The sequence below is a fragment of the Leguminivora glycinivorella genome, chromosome 7 (genome assembly GCF_023078275.1).
Source record: "Leguminivora glycinivorella isolate SPB_JAAS2020 chromosome 7, LegGlyc_1.1, whole genome shotgun sequence".
Lineage (NCBI taxonomy): Eukaryota > Metazoa > Arthropoda > Insecta > Lepidoptera > Tortricidae > Leguminivora > Leguminivora glycinivorella.
This window is the reverse complement of record NC_062977.1, coordinates 1,257,606-1,281,084: the sequence shown is the minus strand read 5'-3', so window position 1 is coordinate 1,281,084 and position 23,479 is coordinate 1,257,606. Positions and strand designations below refer to the sequence as shown.

Genomic DNA, 23,479 nt, shown 5'->3' with positions numbered 1-23,479 from the left:
TTCTGCTTACCTAAGGTAAATATTGTTTGACAATACGTGCAGGCCTTAAGAGGCGGTCCACTGTTCTTCACCGTCAGCTTATATTACTCTTTGCTGAAACAGAAATATTGAATGCACTAAATAAAGCACCACATAATTAGAAGAGAAATATGGACAGTAGTTATGTTTAAACATAATTTCTATTTAATAAGTCTGTAGGAACAGTATAGCTATGTCAGCTCATATTCAAGTACGTGCGCACCGCGATATGAGCTGACTAGCCAAAAGCAATATCCTTTCAATGTGAGAACGAGACGCCAGTCTCACTCCGACCATTGTAACGTTAACTGGTTATTTTAATATACGGAGTTAATTATAAAGTGTTTATTATTCCACACCAATATATCACCTCTTATAATATAGAAGTGCGGACAAATAACTTCTAAAGTGGTGACCTCCCGACGTGAATCAGTGGACGATCAGTGAATAATAAAAACAGTTAAAGTGATTAAAAATGAGTCCGGATCCCAATAAATTAACTTCGGGCAGTGAGACTCAACCGGGCGCGGACAATGTACCAGCAGCAGAAACGACCGATGTGGTAGCCATTTCAGTGTCGAGCCGGATACCAGATTTCTGGGTGGACCAGCCCAGAGTTTGGTTCATCCGGACGGAAGCAGTGTTAACACCACAGCGGATAGGGGACGACGCCAAATTCGACATGGTGGTGTCAAAGCTACCAAAGGATGTAATACTGCGGCTGGCAGATTTTCTAACAAACCCGCCCGCCACCAACCGATATCAGGAGCTTAAGGCGAAGCTCTTGAAGATGTTGGAAGATTCCAAAAACAGGCAAGTAGAGAAGGTCCTCGGGGAAATGGACCTGGGCGATCAAAAACCGTCCCAGCTATTGGCCAAGATGCGCAACCTGGCTAAGGACAGCTTCCCCGATGCCACACTGAGAATAATGTGGCAGAATCACCTACCTACGGCAGTGCGCGCAGTTTTGGTAGCATCCAGGGAGAGCGATCTTGACACACTGGCCAACATCGCCGATGACGTATCGGAAGCCACTAGAATCCCTAACGTGGCAGCAGCGGCAGTACCACAGAGTCAGGCGCACAGAGCCGCAGCGAACACCTCAGGAACCGCAGATACAGCAGTGATACTCGCTGAGATTGCCAAGTTAAGCGTCAGAATGATGGACTTGGAACGGGCAAGGCCAAGAGGTCGCAGTTACGGAAGGAGAGGACGCGGAGGTCGTTCAGCGTCCAGACCAAGGAGTACGTCACGCCACCGGAACCAAGCCGAGAGGAGACCAGATTGGTTTTGTTACTACCATTTCCGATTCGGTCCCGCCGCCACCAAATGTCGCCAACCCTGCGCATGGGTACTCAACCAACAGGAAAACTAGCGGAGATAGTACAGAGTGCAACTAGGACGGAGATCTGTACTATCAAACCAAGCCGTCGTTTATGCGTAACAGACTTAAACACTGGACTGCATTTTTTAGTGGACACAGGTGCTGACATTTCCTTATTACCAGTGCAGAACAAACAACGTGCGGGTGAGTGCTCTGATCTAAAACTGTTTGCAGCAAATGGCTCAGAAATCAAAACATACGGTGTTAAAGTTTTAACGTTAGATTTAAGGTTACGTAGACCGTACAAATGGGAATTTGTTATAGCCGACGTTAAACAGCCAATACTGGGAGCCGATTTTTTGAGTCATCACAAGTTAGTAGTAAATTTAACTGATCGCAAATTGCATGATCTGGTGACTTTTCTTAATATAACCGCACCGACCGTACGTAGCAACCAACCAACTATTAATACTGTCAATGGTAACCACCCGTATCATGATTTGTTATTGCAGTTTCCTAGCATAACAAAGCCACCGACATACAAGGAAACACCCACACACAATGTGGTACACCATATCGAAACGACGGGTGCACCAACATTCGCGCGGGCTAGACCATTACCACCTGACAGGTATAAAAAAGTTAAGGAGGAATTTCGTCGTATGCAGGAATTAGGCATTTGTAGGCCTAGCAAAAGTCAATGGGCCAGTCCTTTAACGGTTGTAACAAAAAAAAACGGCGAAATTCGCCCTTGCGGTGAGTATCGTGCCTTAAATGCACAAACTAAGCCTGATAGATACCCAATACCGAGATTACATGATTTTACGTTCATATTGGCAGGTAAAAAGATATTTTCCAAGTTAGACATAAATAGGGCGTATCATTGCATTCCAGTAGCTAAACAGGATGTTGAAAAAACCGCCATAATTACCCCTTTTGGGTTATTTGAATTTCCAGTAATGTCATTTGGGCTTCGGTGTGCTGCTCAAACGTTTCAGCGTTTCATGAACAGTTCAGTTCTGGAAGGTCTCGACTTCTTGTTCAATTACTTAGATGATGTTCTTATCGCGAGCGATAATGAGGCGCAGCATAGGGACCATCTTAGACTGGTTTTCGAGCGTTTCGACAAGTACGGCATAACGATCAATTTAGCCAAGTGTAGCTTTGGACAATCGAAGCTGGAGTTCCTAGGACATGAGGTAACTACCACGGGCATTAGGCCGTTAGAGGAGAAAGTGCAAGCCATAGTCGACTACCCAAAACCACAGAACGTAGAACAATTACGTAGATTTTTAGGAATGCTAAACTTTTATCGCTCTCACGTCCCTGGAGCAGCGAACATGCAGGCTAAACTCGACCGATATTTAGTTAACGCGAAAAAGCGAGACAAGACCCCTATAATTTGGACGAGCGAGACCGAAGAGGCGTTCGAGCAATGTAAAATGGGCCTTAAAAAAGCCGTCACGTTGTCCCACCCTCGGTCCGACGCAGTCTTAGCCTTAATGTCTGACGCGTCAACTACGTCAGTAGGATCAGCTTTGAATCAATTGGTTGACGGGAAATGGGAACCCTTAGGTTTCTTTTCAAAAAAATTGACTAAAGCTCAAAAAAGTTATTCTGCATATGATCTCGAACTATCAGCTATTTACATGTCACTGAAACATTTTCGTAAATCATTCGAAGGTAGGCCGCTGATAATTTACACGGACCATAAACCCTTATGTAGAGCATTCGAAAATATAGGCAAGAATAATAACGAAACACCAAGACGAACAAGGCAACTATTGTTCATTAGCGAATTCAGCACTGACATCCGGCACATAAGTGGGAAAGAGAACGTTGTTGCTGACACACTCTCTCGCATAGAGACCATTGTTTGCCCCACATCACTTGACTACGCAGAACTCGCCGACGAGCAAGCAAAAGATGAATGGTTAAAAAACATGACGCAATCGGATCAGCACGACGGAAATAGCAATATAAAATTAAAACTAATAGCGATACCTACATGTAGTAAATCTGTCTATTGTGAAATTTCTTTAGAAGAAGCAAGACCGTATTTACCACAAAAGTTTAGACGTACAGCATTCGAAAGTGTGCACAACTTAAGTCATCCTGGAACGCGTGTTACTCGTAAGCTAGTTACAAAGAAATTCTTTTGGCCTAGCATGAACAAAGACGTAGTTAATTGGGCAAGATGTTGCATCGCTTGTCAGAAATCAAAAATTAATCGTCACACGATGTCTAAATTAGGAACGTTTGAAGATGCTGACCGTATGACACATATCCATGTAGACCTAGTCGGACCCCTTCCGACATCTCCACATGGAAACCGTTACCTAGTTACAATAATAGATAGGCGTACATGTTGGCCGGAAGCATTTCCCATACAGGATATGACAGCAGAGGTTGTAGCCAAAACTATATTCGACGGTTGGATCGCACGTTACGGTTGTCCGACCAGACTTACGACAGACCAAGGACGCCAGTTTGAAAGTAACTTGTTCCGCGAGCTTATGAAACTGTTAGGCATAGATAGAATTAGGACCACACCGTTCCATCCCCAGAGCAATGCTAAGGTGGAAAGATTCCATCGCACCCTTAAAGCAGCCCTTATGGCTAGAATGGACAACGGCTCTTGGGAAAACGAATTGTCTACTGTGATGCTTGGCCTGCGTGCCGCAGGACGTAGCGATAACGGCGTAAGCGCCGCAGAAATGATGTTCGGACGGGCACTACGGTTGCCCGGAGACTTTTTCAGCACACAGTCAAACGAACCTAGCGATCCTTGTAGTTTAGTTGACAACATTCGCGATACAATAGCTCAATACAAACCGATAACTATTGGTTCTCGCAATAACCGTACTCTATTTGTTCACAAAGAGTTGCAAACTTGTGAATATGTTTTCGTACGAGACGATACCGTGAGGAAATCTTTACAACCACCGTATATGGGACCATTTAAAGTTTTAGAAAGAGACGATAAAGTATTTCTCATCCAATTTCAAAATAGGCAAGCTCGCATTTCAATTGATAGGTTGAAGCCAGCTCACGTTTGGAATGATGACGTCAACGATAGCGTGAACCTACGTAAGTGACCGGCCACACCAGAGCGTCGCGTGTCTCGGGGCGCGCAACGGGCGTCCGCGCCACGCCGCTTCAGTGTAATTCAAAAAACGCCTCCTCAGTACATTTTGTATAGGAAAGACGTAAGACGCGCCCCAGGTGGCGTGGCGGCGGCGGGGCGCGCGCCGCGCCGCTTGGCGGCGCGCCTTACGTCCTTCCTATACAAAATGTACTGAGGAGACGCTTTTTGAATTACACTCAGGTGGCGTGGCGCGGACGCCCTTTGCGCGCCCCGAGACACGCGACGCATAAGTGGGAACGCTGCCTAAGGTAAGCGACTCCACTACAACGCAGAGCGAAAGCGAAGCTAACTCGAAACCGCGGACCACTAAAAGTGGTAGGGTTATAAATAAACCCGTAAGGTTTTTAATCGATGAATAAGAGAACGTGACATTCGGGTCCGCTACTGTGTTTAATTTAGCATCTCCTGGATGGAGCCTGGACCCCGGGAGCAGGAAGTTTTTTCCTGTTTTCCGAAAAGTAGCATCGGTAGTTTATCTCTCGAGAGGGAAGACTACGTTCAAACTCATTACACCGGTATAATCAGCTTCAAGTCGGACTCTGCAACATGATGTTTCGCACCCTAGTTAGGAAATCAGATACTTTAAGTTTTAAGTTGAACTTTACGTCAGTAACGGGACTTATATTACATACGAACGGTCAAAACAGACATTATCCGTCTTATTTATCATAGTAAGGCAATGATGTGATGTTGTTTTATAGCAAAGCATAGCGGTTACAGTACTGGCTGGGTAGCGTTAGTCATGATGTCGTAAGTGTTTACGTTATGTATAACAGCATAAAATGCTGAAGAGATTGTAAGTATGAACTTTGATCACAGAATTATTTTTGTACTAATTTAAATGAATTTTGCAATGTATGTGTTACTAATATATTGTCTTATAAATATGTATTTGTGTCAGCTATAAGCAATTGTCGTAAAATATTGGTACTAACAACACACAACGTGTGTCATATATTTATCGTGTAATAAAAGTAAATTTTGAATATAATTAAAATGGGCTATGCACAGAGCAAAGAGGATGGTTCACATAACAGTATTGCAATTGCTGAAGTCCATAGTGTTACTGGACAAGTAGACACGAAATTGAATTATTTTGGAATAATCCTCATAATTATCTCAGTAATATTGGCACTGTTTCTCTTGTATTTCATACAGTCCAAATGCAGACAATGTATAAGAAGTTGGTTACTAAAAGCAGTAGCTAGAGTTCAGCCAACAGCAGTCGTAGTGCACAGGGAACCAGCCCAACCCCAACCGAAACAACAACCTGTGATTTACTAAGTGAAGTGTTATAAATAAAACAAATAATTCAGTGCTATCAAAATGATCAAGTGTATTCAGTATATAAATGAACATGTTTGTAAAAAAAAAAAAAATCAAACATTTTTGTAATAAACTTAGTTCTAATATCTAATTATAGTTGTGTAACGTAATCATATAATACAACCTCCATTGTGTAACATTGTACTCATATCGCACAGCTGCGCGTCACGCTATGTCAGCGAAACGCGCACCTGTCCGATAGCTGAATAGCCACAACATACGAAACATACAGGGTGTAACAAATATCAGATACTATTCAATTGTATGTAATTTTTTATGTAATTTTTTTTTTCTTCCCTAAGGGGGAAGTAATGTAGGAACAGTATAGCTATGTCAGCTCATATTCAAGTACGTGCGCACCGCGATATGAGCTGACTAGCCAAAAGCAATATCCTTTCAATGTGAGAACGAGACGCCAGTCTCACTCCGACCATTGTAACGTTAACTGGTTATTTTAATATACGGAGTTAATTATAAAGTGTTTATTATTCCACACCAATATATCACCTCTTATAATATAGAAGTGCGGACAAATAACTTCTAAAAGTCAAAGAGAAAGATATAAAGTAACTGAATTGACCATGACGTCACTCCTCAGTATTTCATAGTAATTCCCTATTAGCAAATCGTTTTGACAGTTCATAAAAAGAAGCTGATTTGACTAGTGGGAAACTTGCCTATTGAACGACAGGCTGTTGGTGCGCAGAGCCAATTGAGTTTTTTAAAGAGGTTGGGAACCGTTTGAGGGATAGGGGTCTGGATCCCCGCTCCGGGTCATTCCTGGTGCAGAGGTTGTCCATCGCGATTCAGCGTGGCAATGCTGCGAGCGTGTTGGGCACCTTTGCGCCTGGGATGACGCAGGGGGGGATTTTTGACTGATGTTAGTTAAGTTAGTTAATATATGTAATTAAATTATGTGTTATTTCATGTCTAGGTTAAGTTAGGTTAAGTATTTTTTTTAATGTGCAATTTTTAGCGTGTACTGTTTTTTATATGTTTATTGCAAATGTAATTATTAAATTAAAAGACCATAATTATATATTTATTAGCCTATTGAAATTTTGAATTTCTGTTTAACACTTGGTACATTATTTTGTTCCATAAATAGCCAGAGTTCACTCAAAAATGCCCAAATACTTTCTACAACTTAAAACCCCATTCCCGACAGCATAATTGACATGCTGCTCGAAGCCACCCGCACCAGCGAGGGTGACAAGCGGCGCGCCGCCGCCTCCCTTCTCTGCGCCTTCGTCACGCACACGCGCGCAGACCTCACCCCATACGTGCCGCAACTGCTCCGAGGGCTCATCCTACTCTTCGCCGAGACCGACCGGGACGTGCTCCAGATGGCCTGGGAGGCTCTCACTGCGCTCACGAAGACGTTGGACGCGGAGAGACAGATTGCGCATGTGGCGGATATAAGACAGGCTGTGAGATATGCCGCTTCGGATCTGAAGGGAGAGCTGCTACCTGGTTTCTGCTTACCTAAGGTAAATATTCTGTGGGCCTAGTGAAAAAGGGTATAACTCAAATTGACTCGGTGAAAAAGGTCACAAGTCCGAGATGGGACTTGTGTCCTTTTTCACCGAGTCAATTTGAGTTATACCCTTTTTCACTAGGCCCACAGTATTATAGTTTGAATATATGCAGGCCTTAAGAGGTGGTCCACTGTTCTTCACCGACAGCTCTTTGCTAAAATAGAGAAAGATCAGTGGCCCGTTTCTCGAATTAAAGGTACAAGCCTTGTATTACAAGTGTGTTTCCATGACAACCCATACGATTTGACAGTTCGCGCACTTGTACCTTTCGAGAAACGGGCCACAGATATCCTCAAATTGTCAAAAGTCACAAGTCGTTCCACGAAAGCTGGCACGAATTGAATGAATAAACTTTGATTGTATGAGTGACACCTGATTCGTTATGCAGTCGTAAACTGTGAAGAACCACCATTTTATTGGTTAATCTGTCTTACACATAGACATTTTCATTCGCTTATTCGTTTCATTCGTGCCAAGTTTTATGTATTTACCTGTACCGTAAAGTGCCCAGGATACGTAGCCGAATAGCACAAACTCACGAAACGAAACGCTCGTAAATATCTATCTTTATCGCTCTTGCGTATTGGCGCGACAGAGCCAGACTACCTTTCGTGGCGTTTCGTTTTCGTTTCGCGTCGCAGAAATGCCATTCGGCTACGGCACCTGATGCCTATACCTCGAAACTATACCAGATTAGATTAGATTTATTTATGTAAGTATTTTTATCAATAAAATCATATAACACCGTCCTTTTTTACAGGGCATCGCACCAATTCTACCTCTCTTCCGCGAGTCCATACTCAACGGTCTGCCCGAAGACAAGGAAGCTGCCGCTCTCATGTTAGGAGAAGTCATCACGTTAACCTCAGCGGCGGCCATACAGCCCTCCGTCGTGCATATTACTGGCCCGCTCATCCGTATCCTGGGTGACAGGTTCAACGCCAGTGTGAAGGCAGCTGTGCTTGAGACTCTAGCTTCCTTACTATCAAAGGTAATCTATTACAGTATATTATACTATGTGTCACAACAGTTACAGTTGTCATGTAGAGAGGAATCATGTGAACCTCAGCGGCGGCCATACAGCCTTCTGTCGTGCATATTACTGGCCCGCTCATCCGTATCCTGGGTGACAGGTTCAATGCCAGTGTCAAGGCAGCTGTGCTTGAGACTCTAGCTTCCTTACTATCAAAGGTAAGCTATTATAGTATGTGTCACAACAGTTACAGTTGTCATGTAGAGAGGAATCATGTGAACCTCAGCGGCGGCCATACAGCCTTCCGTCGTGCATATCACTGGCCCGCTCATCCGTATCCTGGGTGACAGGTTCAATGCCAGTGTCAAGGCAGCTGTGCTTGAGACTCTAGCTTCATTACTCTCAAAGGTAAGCTACACAATTTAGGTAAGCTACGTGATTTAAAGCTGATAGGCTTAAATCATGCATTAAAGCGAGACCAGAACCGGGAGTCTGGCATTCATCAATTCTTAATCTCTTTTTTTTATTTTTTTTTTATTGTAATACAATTCAAAAACACATTTAAGACAAGCCACAAATGAATTATTGGTAATCTCAAAGAACCTTTAAGTATATTAGTACCAAAAAAACTTTATATTATGTGTGTTTATAATATGCTCCATCATTAATTTAGCTTACTTCTAGAAAGACCTAAGTGCAAATAGAAAAACAAGCATACGGTCCGCCTGATGGAAAGCGGTCACCGTAACCTATGGACGCCTGCAACTCAAGGAAGTCCCATGCGTGTTGCCGACCCATTAGAAATTTTTACACTCTGTGATGTATTGAAATAAAGACTAATTAATTAATAAGCACTTTATTTAATATTTCTAATAATCTCAGTCGGCCATTAATTTCTAGCTTCAAAACGAGAGGGAGCGAGATCGACCTGTGAGAAGGAGATAGCATTCGTTGGCGTTCACTTAGGATACGTTCTCACACACTCCTTTTTGCTGTGTACTTATTTATAAGGAGGGTTCGGGTTGTCAGCGATTTTAAACTTTTTAAATGAGGAGGCACACAGATCAAGAATTTCATACGTGAGAGCGAGGAGATGATATTCTTTTTCTCTCTCACACATATGAATGACAGTGACGAGCCTAGGCACAGGCGCCGCCTGGCGGGATAAAATGTTAATGTACCTCCTCATTTCTTGTTACATATGTTCAGCCCTAACGTTTTAATAATGTTTGTTTAGGTCGGCGTGATGCTGAAACAGTTCTTACCACAACTCCAGACGACCTTCCTAAAGGCGTTGAACGACCAATCGCGCCCAGTCCGCATAAAGGCCGGCCTTGCACTCGCCCAACTAGTGCGGATACACACACGAGCGGATCCGCTGTTCGTTGAGATGCATAATGGCATCAAGAACGCTGATGATCCGGCTATTAGAGAAACTATGCTGCAGGCTCTTAGGAGCATCATTACAGGTATGTTGTCAAAGCCCAGATCTGTCTTGGTGTTTATATTGCCCGCATAAAGGCCGGCCTTGCACTCGCCCAACTAGTACGGATACACACACGAGCGGATCCGCTGTTCGTTGAGATGCATAATGGCATCAAGAATGCTGATGACCCGGCTATTAGAGAAACTATGCTGCAGGCTCTTAGGAGCATCATTACAGGTATGTGGTCAAAGCCCAGATCTTTCTAATGGTGTTTATATTGCCCGCATAAAGGCCGGCCTTGCACTCGCCCAACTAGTACGGATACACACGAGCGGATCCGCTGTTCGTTGAGATGCATAATGGCATCAAGAACGCTGATGATCCTGCTATTAAAAAAACTATGCTGTAGGCTTTTAGGAGCATCATTACAGGTAAAATAAATGCTTTCTTAACTTGTCAGTTCTGTCAGTATTAGAGCTTGGCTGAACTCATCTAATATGGATACATACACGCGCCCCACTCATCGTTGAAAAGCACATCGGCATCAAGTATGCTAACGGCTTTCAGAGAAATTATGAGTATACATTTGTATCCGGTTTTATATTTACGGCTCAGCTACGACATTGGTCTAAGCGCGATAGCGGTGAGCGGCGGCCATACATTGGAGCGAGACACAGCGATGGGACTTTTCATTCGCACGTATGGCTGCCGCTCACCGCTGTCGCGCTTAGACCAATGTCGTGGCTGGGTTGTCAGAGTGCAAAAGGCAGATATATTTTTATGCAAGATTTAGTGATAACTGAAATAGATTTTTTTGTACCGTAAAATTTAATCATGATTTATTTACAGGTGGAGGCGACAAGATGTCCGAGCAACTAGCGCTAAGCGTCCTAGCGACCCTCACGAGCCCGGCGCTGCTGGCGCACCCCGACGACCCGCCCCGCGGGGCCGTCGGCGGCTGCCTCGGCGCACTGCTACACTGTCTCCCTCCCACACACAGAGACGCGGCGTTACTGCATCATGTGTTGGCTGGAGGAAATACGACGATAACTGAGGCGGATTGGATGCTAGCTCATGGGAGGTCTTGTGCGCTATTTGTTGCCCTGAAAGAGACGCCTGAGGTTCGTATTTGGATATATCTTTTCACTGTTTACCCACAACTTATGACGTCGGCTGTTTAGATGTGCTGTTACACTGTCTTCCACCCACACATTGAGATGCGGCATTGCGAGATCATGAATTATCAAGTCTTACTTTGTGTTGCGTCATACTGTTTAAAATCAAGAGAATGCCTGAATAAATCATGTAAAAAGTGTCTACCTAATGGGCTCGTCTGAAAATACTGTTTCAAACTTAAGAACGAATGAAATAGTACATTACATCAGAGGCCGGGAATCCGTTATCACGCCGCGCCGAGGCATGTATAGTGCTTTTCTCAAACATACAATGAAATAAAAAAAAGCTCTAAAGGACAATATTTTATAAAAAAAAGTTACTTTGCAGGCCTAGGCCTAAAAAATAATATGAAATCCCTTTACAGTCCTCTCGAGTTGTTGCGCCCAAAAAGCGATACTTCCCAGCCCATTTTAAGGAACGTAAAGACAATATTTCATTGCATGTTTGAGAAAATACTGTTTAAAGCAAGTTACTTACTAATTCATGTTTTCTAGCATAGCACAATTCATATCCATAGATGTAGATTACTTCCTTAGCTGTATATTAGAATTATATCACCTTGTTCATTGTGTTACCTGTGAGCAATGCCGCATAAGCCCTGTTTTGATACCTGTTGATATTTTTACTTGTATTTTATAGTAAATGGAACTATAGGTTTTTCTGTAATCTAAGAACTTAAACACTTTCGTATGTGACTGTTTGTTTCCTAAATAAATGAAAAAAAAAACCGGCCAAGAGCGTGTCGGGCCACGCTCAGTGTAGGGTTCCGTAGTTTTCCGTATTTTTCTCAAAAACTACTAAACCTATCAAGTTCAAAACAATTTTCCTAGAAAGTCTTTATAAAGTTCTACTTTTGTGATTTTTTTCATATTTTTTAAAGATATGGTTAAAAAGTTAGAGGGGGGGGGGGGCGCACTTTTTTTTCCGTTAGAAGCGATTAAAGGTTGAACACGCCAAAACTGAGGCATATAAATTCATTTGCTGCTTCGTTGTAATAAAAGGAATAGAATTTTTTTGATGCCAAATAAATCGTAAAAAAGTATAGTTTTTAAATATATCAGTTACTTTTGTGAAAGATTTATATATGTAGCGATATCGAACAGGCAACTGAAACAACGTGAACTTATTTTGCACGAAAACACAAAAAATCCAAAACTCAGCTACAGGGATGTGGGTAAAAGATTAAAATTGCCACAATCCACTGTTTGTTGCGTATTGAAAAGGTTTCGGGAACGCCTAACTTTAGAAAGAAAGCCAGGAATTGGTGGGTTGCAGGGTACAAAGGATAAAAAAAAGAAGGAACGCATCTTAAGGATATTTGCTTCAAATTGTATGATGTTACCTCGTGACGTGGCTAAAAAGTAAAGATGTCCCAATCGTATGTTCAAAAGGTGAAACGTAGAGCAGGGCTAAGAAGTTTTAAAGCACAAAACGGCACCAGATCGGAATGCAAGGCAGAATTCAATAGCAATAACTCGATCGAGAAAATATACGAAAATTTACTAACAAAATTTGACTGCGTTCTGATGGACGGCGAAACTTACATAAAATCCGAATTCTAACAAATCCTTGGCTAAGATTTTTATACTAGCAAAAATAGCACAGAGGCTCCCAAAGCCTGATAAATAAAAAAAGAAATAAGTTTTCAAAAAAAAAACCTAGTTTAGCAGGCAATTTGCAGTTGCGGGAAAAGAAGCAGCTCTTTTGTCACTACCGGAACAATAAACGGCATCATCTATCAAAAAGAGTGCTTACAAGAGCGGTTGCTTCCGTTTTTTAAGAAACACCACTCCTGGCCTTTATTTTGGCCAGACCTTGCCAGGTGTTACTACGCGAAACCTGTCATGGAGTGGTACAAAGCAAATGGTGTAGCCGTGGTACCGAAATATAGCTATCCAAAAACTCCGGCCTATCGAGGAATATTGGAGTATAATGAAAGGGTTTCTTAAAAAGAGAGGCGGGGAGGTTAATTCCGCGGAGGAGCGGCGAAAACTGTGGACCTGGCGACAAAGAGGTATCCTGACGTGATGGTGCAAACTCTTATGAGTCGTGTTCGAAGAAAAGTACGATCGAGGGCTTATTCGTCGAGAAACCTTGACTAATTATGGTTTGCATTTAAAATACATTAAATTTGCTCATATTGAAATCAAACATCTTTTATTTATTTATTATATATTTTTTATAATAAACATTTAAGTGTGCCCCATTTTTGGCGTGTTCAACCTTTATTTCCGAAAATATTAATATTATCAAAAAACGATCTTAGTAAACCCTTATTCATTTTTAAATACCTATCCAGCAATATATCACACGTTGGGGTCGGTTGGAATGAAAAAAAAAAATCAGCTCCCACTTTACGTGTAGGGGGGGTACCCTAATAAAACATTTTTTTCCATTTTTTATTCTTGCACTTTGTTGGCGTGATTGATATACATATTGGTACCAAATTTCAGCTTTCTAGTGCTAACGGTTACTGAGATTATCCGTGGACGGACGGACGGACAGACGGATACGGGTTCGAGACGAAACTATAAGGGTTCCTAGTTGACTACGGAACCCTAAAAAAGGCTATTTTGTGCAATTATAGTGAAAGTCTGTTTTATTTTTACAGGTAGTCTACACAGAACAGTTCGAAGAGAAGATAGACAAGGCCCTCCTAGGATACCTAGCCAGCGACAAAGTGCCCATCGCATGCAACGGTCTGCGCGGCATGGGGTACCTTATGAAGCACCTTCTAGAACATGATCGCGCACCTCCACAAGCCATACTCACACAGTTCGTCAGGGTAAGTGCGACTTGTTTCTGATGCGAGTAAGATAGACAGAGTACTCATTTCATTCAACGGTCTGCGCGGCATGGGGTACCTTATGAAGCACCTTCTAGAACATGATCGCGCACCACCACAAGCCATACTCACACAGTTCGTCAGGGTAAGTGCGACTTGTTTTTGATGCGAGTAACAAGACAACAAGGTACAGTCGGCGAACAAAGTGGTCTACCACTTTTGACAAAATTATCTGCGAACTCTAACGATCGCTATGGTTGACTTGACACATGGCATGACGTAAGTATCATATACAGAGAGAGGAACTGTCACTGACATAATATTATTGCAAGGGGAAATCGACCTTGTTGTTTCATGACGTTCAAATGAACCTCAACCGTAGAGTGGTAACCACATTTTTGGTCGACTGTACAGTCCGTTGTACCCGTCAGACATCAACAAATCCAATTTGGGCCATTTTTTTTTTTTCAAAGTTGTCGACCCCAATTTTTATTTGTATTTTGACATTTTTATGTGGTTCCCGTTCAGAATCGCGAGCTCTTTCAATCCTAACGGCCTAGCCACGACAATGGTCTAAGGCGGCGAGCGGGGCGGCTGGGCTGCGCGGGAAACGCGCGCGGGCGCTAGCCATGCCACGTACTTTTAGAAGCGGCGGCAGGGCCTAGGACCGGCCAGAACGTTTTCATATTTAAAAACATGTTTTTTACTGTCGAATATGACTCTAAAGTGCATAGCATGCTTTAATTAGTCAATTACGTCTTGTACAAGAGAATATGTGTGATGACTAAGTACATGGAATTTATTTTATGGCTAGGTAAATGATACTTAATATAAATAAACACTTAGAAAAAAATTAAGAGTAAATACGAATAAATACTATACAAAAATATGTTTGAAAACATTATTACATACTACATACGCGAAAGTACAATTCAATTTTCATTAAATAAAGGTTTCGGGTTCAAGACGCTCATAATAAAAACAAAATATTTTGTTTCGCGTGGAATCGCTAGACCCATCTAGCCGCCTAGGCCGGTCGCGCCGCTCCAATGTCGTGGCGGTGCCCGCGCGGCGCGCTACAGTTGTTCGAGTCGCGCGCCGCCCCGCGCGCCGCTGCCGCGGGTAGGCCCGTGAAACCCGCGCGCGATTTCGAACAGCGGCGCGAGTCGTGGCATGCCTCGCGCGCGCTTCGTTTTTGTTTTTGTGACTTACCGCTTGCCGCTGCCGCAAAACGCCTTAGACCATTGTCGTGGCTAGGCCGTAATAGGAGAAAAAAAGTGTCCCAAGGTTTTTTCATATTCCGTTACCATTTTTTCATACATTTTGTATGGCGGTAACGGAATGGAAAGTTTGAAAAATGTATGGAAAGCTTGGGACAATTTTCTTCTCCTATCAGGATCGAAAGATCTCGCGATTCTGAGTATGAATCGCGTAAGAAATACCCATGTTACAAAAAAAGTGGGGTGGACAACTTTGAAAAAAGGGCCCATTTACATCACAATAGAAAAAAATAGTACAAAAGAAAACATCTGAACAAGCAGACGAGGTAAACATCTGGCGGTCTTACTTGTTTTTATGCTCGTAAATTATTTTATTTATTTGGTTCACCAACAACTGTATACATACATACACAGTAGGGATGTACCGACTAGTCGCCCGACTAGTCGGGAAAGCCGACTATCCGGCCACATTTGTAGTCGGCGATTAGTCGGCGACTAGTCGGCAAAACAGGCCGATTAGTCGGCCCTTAATAAGTCATAGAAAAACAGTACAAAAATAAATTAACAGCTGGTATAATTGTATTATGTACCGATTCGTTATACCTTTGTTAGTGAAAAGAACAAATATTGTGATCATCATTGAAATCAATATACTACCTAGGACTACCGGGTTTCATAGGCAGGATCACTACTCTATCCACTAAGCCAAACCGGTTGTTAAAAATGGAAAATGTATAAATATTTAGTAAAAAAATTAAAAAGCGCAAACGAAGGACCAAAAATTTAATTCAACAATTCTGATGAATTTAGTCGAAAATTATGTTCTGACCGACTAGCCGACTAGTCGGCCGACTAATCGGCCACCCAAGCGCCGACTAGTCGGTAGTCGGCCTAGTCGGCCAAATCAATAGTCGGTACATCCCTAATACACAGGCATAGGATGACAAATAATGAATACAACACAAGTGGTTGTAGTAACTTAATGCAACAAATCACTAAAAGGTAAACACAACAGGTTTCATGCTGAGAAAACTAAACAAACAAATTTTAACTCAGATTCAGATTCAGATTCAGATCTTTATTCATAAAACACAATATTTTACATGTCAATAATATACATAGCAATTTATAAATTAACTTAGTATTATGTAAGCAAGCGACATACAGTTTGGTATACTTAATGTTATTAATTACATATTATTTTTGTTTAGGTATTATTATACAATACATTTCGTGCACTCGTCACTTTTACATTTAATCTAATTTAAAGTGTTAGGTTTAGGTACCTACACGAGTCGACAAACTCTTCGATTGTATAACAAGCGAGGTTTAATAATAAAGTTTTAAGGCGATTGTTAAAAACAATGTCGCTTTCTATTTGTTTTATCTCCACGGGTAGTGAGTTATACAATCTTGCACCCACGATAGCGAGTGACTTCCGGGTCTTTGCGTATCTGCAACGTGGAACTACTAATAGATCACTTCTACGAGTACTGGAATGAGTGGTGTATGTGCTCAAGTTTGCTCTCACATATTTACAGGCGTTTAGGATATATACACTCGGGAGTGTTAAAATTTTAGAATCCTTAAAAAGTTCTTTAGCTGGATAGTCGTATGTCTTTTTCATTATGATTCGAATGGCTCGTTTCTGCATGATGAAGGCCCTGTCTCGATCGGCCGCGGTGGCCCAAAAGTCAACGCCTTGAATTAGTAACGAATGGAAATATCCATAGTATGCTTTTTTAATATTTTGAAACGACAAACTTGGTGCGAGTCTCGATAGTGCGTAGCATGCCGACGATAATTTATCGCATAAGGAATCAATGTGAGGGGACCATGTTAGTCCAGAATCAATAGTGTATCCTAGGTATTTTACCGCGTTAACTTCAGGTACCTTGATGTTATTGTGCATGATGTCGAACTGACTATTATTCTGTCTTAGCTGAAAATGTACTATGTTGGTTTTTTCAGGATTTAGCATCATTCCATTCGCGGTGAACCACTGATATATTTGATACATTGAGTTATTTACTTTCGCTTTTAAAGTTTCAAAGTTATCGGCACTTACCAGTAGGCACGTGTCATCCGCAAATGTCACGAATTCTATATCCTGACAGGCAGTCGAGACGTCGTTAACTTAAATTAAAAACAAGCAATTACCCATTGTTGAGCCTTGAGGGACAGAAGAATCGCCTATTTGTTCCAGGTCGCACTTTGAATTTATGATATGCGTACTTTGCTTCCTATTTTTCAAGAATGACCCTATAGTGTCTAGGAAAGGTCCTTTAACACCATACCGAGTCAATTTTTCTAATAGCAGCATGTGGTCGATCATCTCGAAGGCGCGCGACAAGTCGCAGAATATCGCTGCGACCTGTCGCCCGGCCTCGAGGTGCGTCAGCGTTCTCGCCATGACGTCACGCGCCGCGTCAGCTGTTGACCGCCCGGGCTGATAGGCATACTGTTGCTTGTTAAGTAATTTGTTCTTGTTGAAATAATTCATCAACGACGAACACATGAGACTCTCGAATACCTTCGAGATGATAGGTATTAGGGAAATAGGCCGATAACTTTTTTCCTGTTCCATGTCGCCTTTGCCTTTATAGATAGGTTGTATTTTAATTAATTTCAGAGCGTCGGGGTATGTACCGTTATATATACATTCATTGAATAAGACAAGAAGGATAGATATAACCACTGGTGGTAGATAATCAAGTAGATAGGTGGACATATCGTTTATATCTTGTGATTGTTTCCTCTTGATCTTTTTCAATGCCTGCATGATGTCGCTAAGGGAGTAGGGTTCAAATTTAAAAGTAGGTATTAGTGAGGGTAAGTACTTGTCTAAATACTCTAGTGCAGTACGAGCGCACGGTTTAACGTTGTTTTTGTTAGCATTTATATAATACCGGTTTAGCCGGCGAGCGGCATCGGCGGCCCGCGCGTCATTGGAATCGCCAGCTGACTTAGAGATAAGAACGTTTATTGCACTATTTTTGTTATTTCGGTTTTTACACGTTTCGGATGCAATCACACGCCATATGCTGCGACACATATCAGTATTTGAGTTTTCTATTTGATTATTTAAGTAGTTGGTACGTGAGTCTCTTAAAGAGTTCCAATATAATGTTTCGTTTTTTAATAATTTTGAACGTGATTCGCTATCGTGAGGGTCGCGTGATATATTTTGTTTGAGTTTACGAATGTTAAATCGTAATTGTCGAATCGTGTCAGTAACCCAAGCACAACTGTTGTTTTTTATCAACGTTTTCCTGAGCGGGAAACAAATATTAAAGTAATGTTTTAATACGTTAATAACTAGTTCTATTTTTTTGCTAGGACATATACATTTATCACAAATGTGATTCCAGTTATATAGTTCAAGGTTATTTACAAAGTTATATATACTAGAATTCGTAAAATTTCTCTTCAAAATATGCTTATTTGATAATCCTTGTTTGAGTATTTTAACGGTAACATTAATGCTTAAGTGGTCAGATAGGTTTAATTCATCAGAAAACACATTTTGAATATTACACATCGATATATTTGTAAATGCGTGATCAATACATGTGCTAGATAGATTATTTATTCTGGTAGGTATTTTGATTAACTGTCTGAATCCAAATTGGGTAATAGTATTATTCAGGTTTTTATTAAGATTACATTTCACCATTAAGTCGATATTTATATCACCAATTAGTAACACATTATAATTTTTGATTGCATGCATACTCAATAATTCGGATAGTTTTGATAAATATAATTGTACATCACCGTTAGGAGGTCTGTATATGCACACTATGATAAGATCTGCACCGATACACTCGATGGCACATAGTTCGATGTTCATTTCCACGGATAGTGCAGATATTTCCTTCCTCTCCATTGTTACCAGGTCAGTTTTGGCGTAGATACAAGTACCTCCTCCTTGTCGCGATGTCCTGCAGTACTGGGCACGTAAACTGTAGTTTTGTATGTTTACAGATGACATTTGATTGTCCTCGAGCCAGTGCTCGGTCAGGCATAGAACATCTACAGCTGGATCACGTAATTGAAGTTCGCACTCAAGTCTGTAGGTTTTATTCTGGAGACGGTTTATGTTTTGGTGCATCACACTTATCTGAGCGTTTGTTGTCATGTCAGGCGCTTTATTGACTGGGGGCCTTGTTTGCCCTAGGTCGTAGAAAGGGCTGCCATTTGGATATTCTGGTGTTAAGTGGCCATACAGACGATTCACTGAACTTGTCAAATACTGTTGTGGGGATACCAATTTTAAATGATTTGTACGACTCATGTTTTGAGGTAATTTGTTCAACACTGTATTCATATTGATCACAGATGGATTTTAGGTGATGTATCAATTTTTCCGGGGTTGTTTCTTTTTCAAAATAACAGCCATGTAGAAATTTGAAGGCTTCAACTCCATGAAGGGTCGTGTTAGTGGCGGAACCCTTTATGATACGACTGGATATATTGCTACGACGGCGATGTTTACGACTCTGGGCAGTTTCCCAGTCATTTTTTCCTGATAGGCTCGTATCATTTTCGATATTTGAATCGTTGATGTCAGTATTCGATTGAGGCTGATCACTGGTTGTTTGTTGTTGTTGGTTCATAATTTCCGTTGTCACATCGTTCGTTGATGGTTTTATGTAGTCTTTTGCAGTCGTTAATGGATCATTTTGTAGATTTTGTAGATTTGTCACGGGGGCGGTCGTCTTATTTTTAATTTGAGCGGTGTCATGTTTCGCTGGTTTAAGCGATTGCTTTGTCCTGGCGGCTACAGCTAGCTTCTCTTTCGCGCGCATTGCAGTGGTTCGTTGAGTGCGCACAGGTGCATGCGCTAGAGGGGGATGGCTATTAGGTGTCGACGCGTTGCTCGAGATGCTTCCGATTGGTGTTGACGGAGCGCTTGTGTTCTTACACGTTTCAACCACTTTAGCTTGGCCGTTAACTTTTGGCATCGATATAACGGATTTTATTTGGTTTAATTCAATCATAATTTCGTCTAATTTACGAACAACATCACAAATTTTAATTTCTAATGGCTTTAGCGTACTTGTTAAAAGGGTTTTAACACTGTCACTTTCACTTGAATGCATTTTTGCCACGATTTTTGTATTTTAAATGACGAGTGACCGTCAGTGATGGGAGGCTGCCCGCGCGCGACTGAATTGTGGATAGACAATTATGTACAAAATTTGTGAGTGTGTTTACTAAAACGTCCCACTTTGTCGGTTACCATTAAGGCGAGATTTACTTGTATCTTTATATGAATAAAGTGACAAAGCGGCTTTATACTTTTATAGCGATCGACAAAGTGGGACATTTTCCCGTGCACACTCGCATTTGAGTTTACGTTATGTGAATATTCTTTTTATTATGTTGCAAACGCGAATTGTTTTTTTTTATACCACGTCGGTGGCAAACAGGTATACGGCCCGCCTGATGGAAAGCGGACACCGTAACCTATGGACGCCCGCAACTCAAGGGGTGTCACGTGCGCGTTGCCGACCCATTAGAAACTTGTACACTCCTTTTGTGAAGAACCCCATACTGTAGTTCATCGGGAATACCTCGACAGGGAGCTCATTCCACAGCCGGAGCGTTCGTGGGAGGAAATTCCTCTGAAACCGCACGGTGCGCGACCATTTAGGTTGCAAGGTGTTATGATAACAAACGTGTGTAACATATATTATGATACTTGTGGGGAAGTTGTGGTTCCCGTCAATATCCATGCCATTGTCAGTACATGCCGGAACTGTAACTAAAATAAACAAGCTCGCTGGTTATACAGGAATGTGTTTTAGGAATGTACCGAATTACCGATTTGTACCAATATTTAAAACGCAGTTGCTCATATTTTTTTATTATTATAAATGGGCTTACTCTTGGCCACAGACTAGCCAAAGGCAAAGACGTGGCCTACGATGGAGTGAGCAATTCCACGTAACTGTAATGTAAGTGACCATTTCATTGCATGTTTTTTTATTTATGATGCAAATTGAAGTCTTAATTTATCTCTAGATAAGCCTACTTTTAATCCTTAGATATATTGATATTTAAATTAGCACCATGAATAAAAAAACATGCAAATAATTGGTCACTTACATTACTCTGTTACATGGAATTACCCGAGTGATGTTATATTAACACATCTTTCTGTGTCACTTATTGATAATTCTAAATTCTAACTCACCGTAGGGCCTAGCCTCTATAAAGGTGTCCCCAGAGTCATTATTTGACAGTGCTTGATTAGTCGAGATACCTATTTGCTATCGATCGTTAAAATGAAGTCAGAGTAAGATAATAGAGGTTAGCAATGTGTATTAAACAAAACTCTCATAAAACTGGCTGTAAAATTAGCCTTTGAAGGCCTAAATGGCTGCCAGTTGTAATTTCCTAATTCATAGTCTCATCTTTTATCTGCAGAGCATGAACCACAGCAACAACGAGGTGAAGCAACTGATGGCGCGCGCCAGCACCATGCTAGGCCGCTCCGGCGCCCTGCACGGCTCAAAGGGACCCGACGTCCTACGACCATTGCTCCCGGCCTTAGTGAATGGGACTAAGGAGAAGAATACATACGTACGGGCGAACGCTGAGCTGGCTCTGCGCGCCGTGTTGTGTCTGCAGAATGATGAGAGCTTCCATAAGGTGAGTGTCAAATGACTGTTTTCTCAATCTCAAAAAGTAGAGGTTATCAATCTATTTTTTAAATGTTTGTAAGTAAGTAAACACTTTATTGTACAAGAAAACAATACAGCACATAATATTTAAAATAAAAAGTTTCAGTACAAAGGCGAACTTATCCCTTTAAGGGATCTATTCCAGTTAACCTTTGAGCATGTGAGGGAGTTTGAGACGGTGGACATCCACATAATACAAAAACACTCATATCTCCGTTATAGTTTAACAATAGACCATAGATACTACTGCGCTTTTTATCCAGGCTTTTATGAGTCTCATCAGGCTATTATCTGATCCGCCGGATGCCTATTTTGCTATATTGTTTTGTCGGATTCTCGTTTCTCATCAAAGTCTGATGTCCTAAAGTAAGTAAATCGTGCGAAATAGGTATCATGCGAAACGGGCCTTGATGTTTGTTTTTGTACTTGGCACCTTGGCAGTACAATAAAATGTTGTTTTTTCCACAGCAATGCTTGTCTCTCCTCGACGAAGGCGCCCGCGAGGCGCTCAGCGACGTCGTGGCCCGCGTGCTGCGCCGCGCGCTCCAAGAAGGCCGCGACGAGGATTTAGACGTCACGCTGCTCACCTGAGCACCGCTCTATCTATCGGATAATTTAATATACTGTATCTACAAAAACGACTTTCATTTATTGCCCTGTTAGCCCGCTCGGAAACCCCATTTGCGTGCGTATCAACAGTAGGACTCATACGTTTCACAGTAATGCTTGTCTCAGATGGACGAAGGCGCCCCGCGCTCAAAGGTCGCGACGAGGACCTAGGCGTCACGCTGCTCACCTGAGCACCACTCTATCTATCGGATAATTTAATATACTGTATCTACCAAAACGATTTTCATTTATTGCCCTGTTAGCCCGCTCGGAAACCCCATTTGCGTTCGTAGCAACAGTAGCACTCATACGTTTCACAGTAATGCTTGTCTCAGCTGGATGAAAGCGCCGCGCGCTCCAAGAAGGCCGGGACGAGGTCTTAGATGTCACGCTGCTCACCTGAGTACCGCACTATCTATCGGATAGTTTAATATACTGTATCTCTACCAGAAGGCACCAACCGCGCCAGTATCGCGTTTGAGTGGCGGCCTCAAGGAGGAAAGCGAGCCCGCAAACGCCCCGTACACGCCTGGAGGCGGAGCGTAGAGAACGAACTGCGGGAGTTCGGACTGAGTTGGAACGAGGCCAAGGCGGTGGCTCAAGATAGAAAGGAGTGGAAGGATCTTCTGGAGGCCCTATGCACCTATGGGGTGCCCTAGGACAATGAACAACAACAACAATCTAAAAAAAGGGTTTTCATTTAGTAGTCTGTTAACCCGCTCGGAACACCCATTTGCGTGTGCAGTGACAGTATGGGGCCATTATTCTCACAGCAATTCTTGTCTCTGCTGGACGAAGACATCCGCGCGTTCAAATGGCTGCAACTTCCGTTCCAGCTTCGGATCCATAAAAATAAAAACTCATCTGGTTACGACTCCGGTAGAGCTACTTCCGTAAATTGCCAAATGTATTATACAAAATCGACTGTACCAAAAGAACATGAAACGGATGCGGGTTTAAATCAGATTGATCCTCCCACGATACTTGCTACACATAATGAATTAAATCAATACATTTATCATGGAACTCTATTACGTAGGTAATAAGGGTCACAAACTGTGTGTGTTACTAAAAATAACTACATTCAAGAGTTCTTAACCGGTTATGGTCAATTTACTTATGATGTTCAATGTTGATGTAAATTGAAATACTTACGAGTTTTTTTTATATATACATATGTATAATAGTAATAATTGTTTTATAAACACGTGTTTTGTCCTTTATTTAATACCAGCGGGTAAAAA

The 23,479-nt window shown here is 41.8% G+C and overlaps 1 protein-coding gene across 1 annotated transcript in view; it reads left to right on the top strand.

Annotated features, from left to right (window-relative positions):
* LOC125227994 (eIF-2-alpha kinase activator GCN1) overlaps window positions 1–22,413 on the top strand; it is a 104,376-nt gene extending 81,963 nt beyond the window's left edge. Inside the window, exons 37-44 of the mRNA XM_048132431.1 lie at window positions 6,985–7,306; window positions 8,115–8,345; window positions 9,565–9,796; window positions 9,844–9,990; window positions 10,603–10,874; window positions 13,541–13,714; window positions 21,370–21,594; window positions 22,095–22,413. Coding sequence (XP_047988388.1) covers window positions 6,985–7,306; window positions 8,115–8,345; window positions 9,565–9,796; window positions 9,844–9,990; window positions 10,603–10,874; window positions 13,541–13,714; window positions 21,370–21,594; window positions 22,095–22,217 — 1,726 coding nt within the window. The 3' untranslated portion in view covers window positions 22,218–22,413. The remainder of the gene's footprint in view (window positions 1–6,984; window positions 7,307–8,114; window positions 8,346–9,564; window positions 9,797–9,843; window positions 9,991–10,602; window positions 10,875–13,540; window positions 13,715–21,369; window positions 21,595–22,094) is intronic.
* The last annotated feature ends 1,066 nt before the right edge of the window (window positions 22,414–23,479 follow it).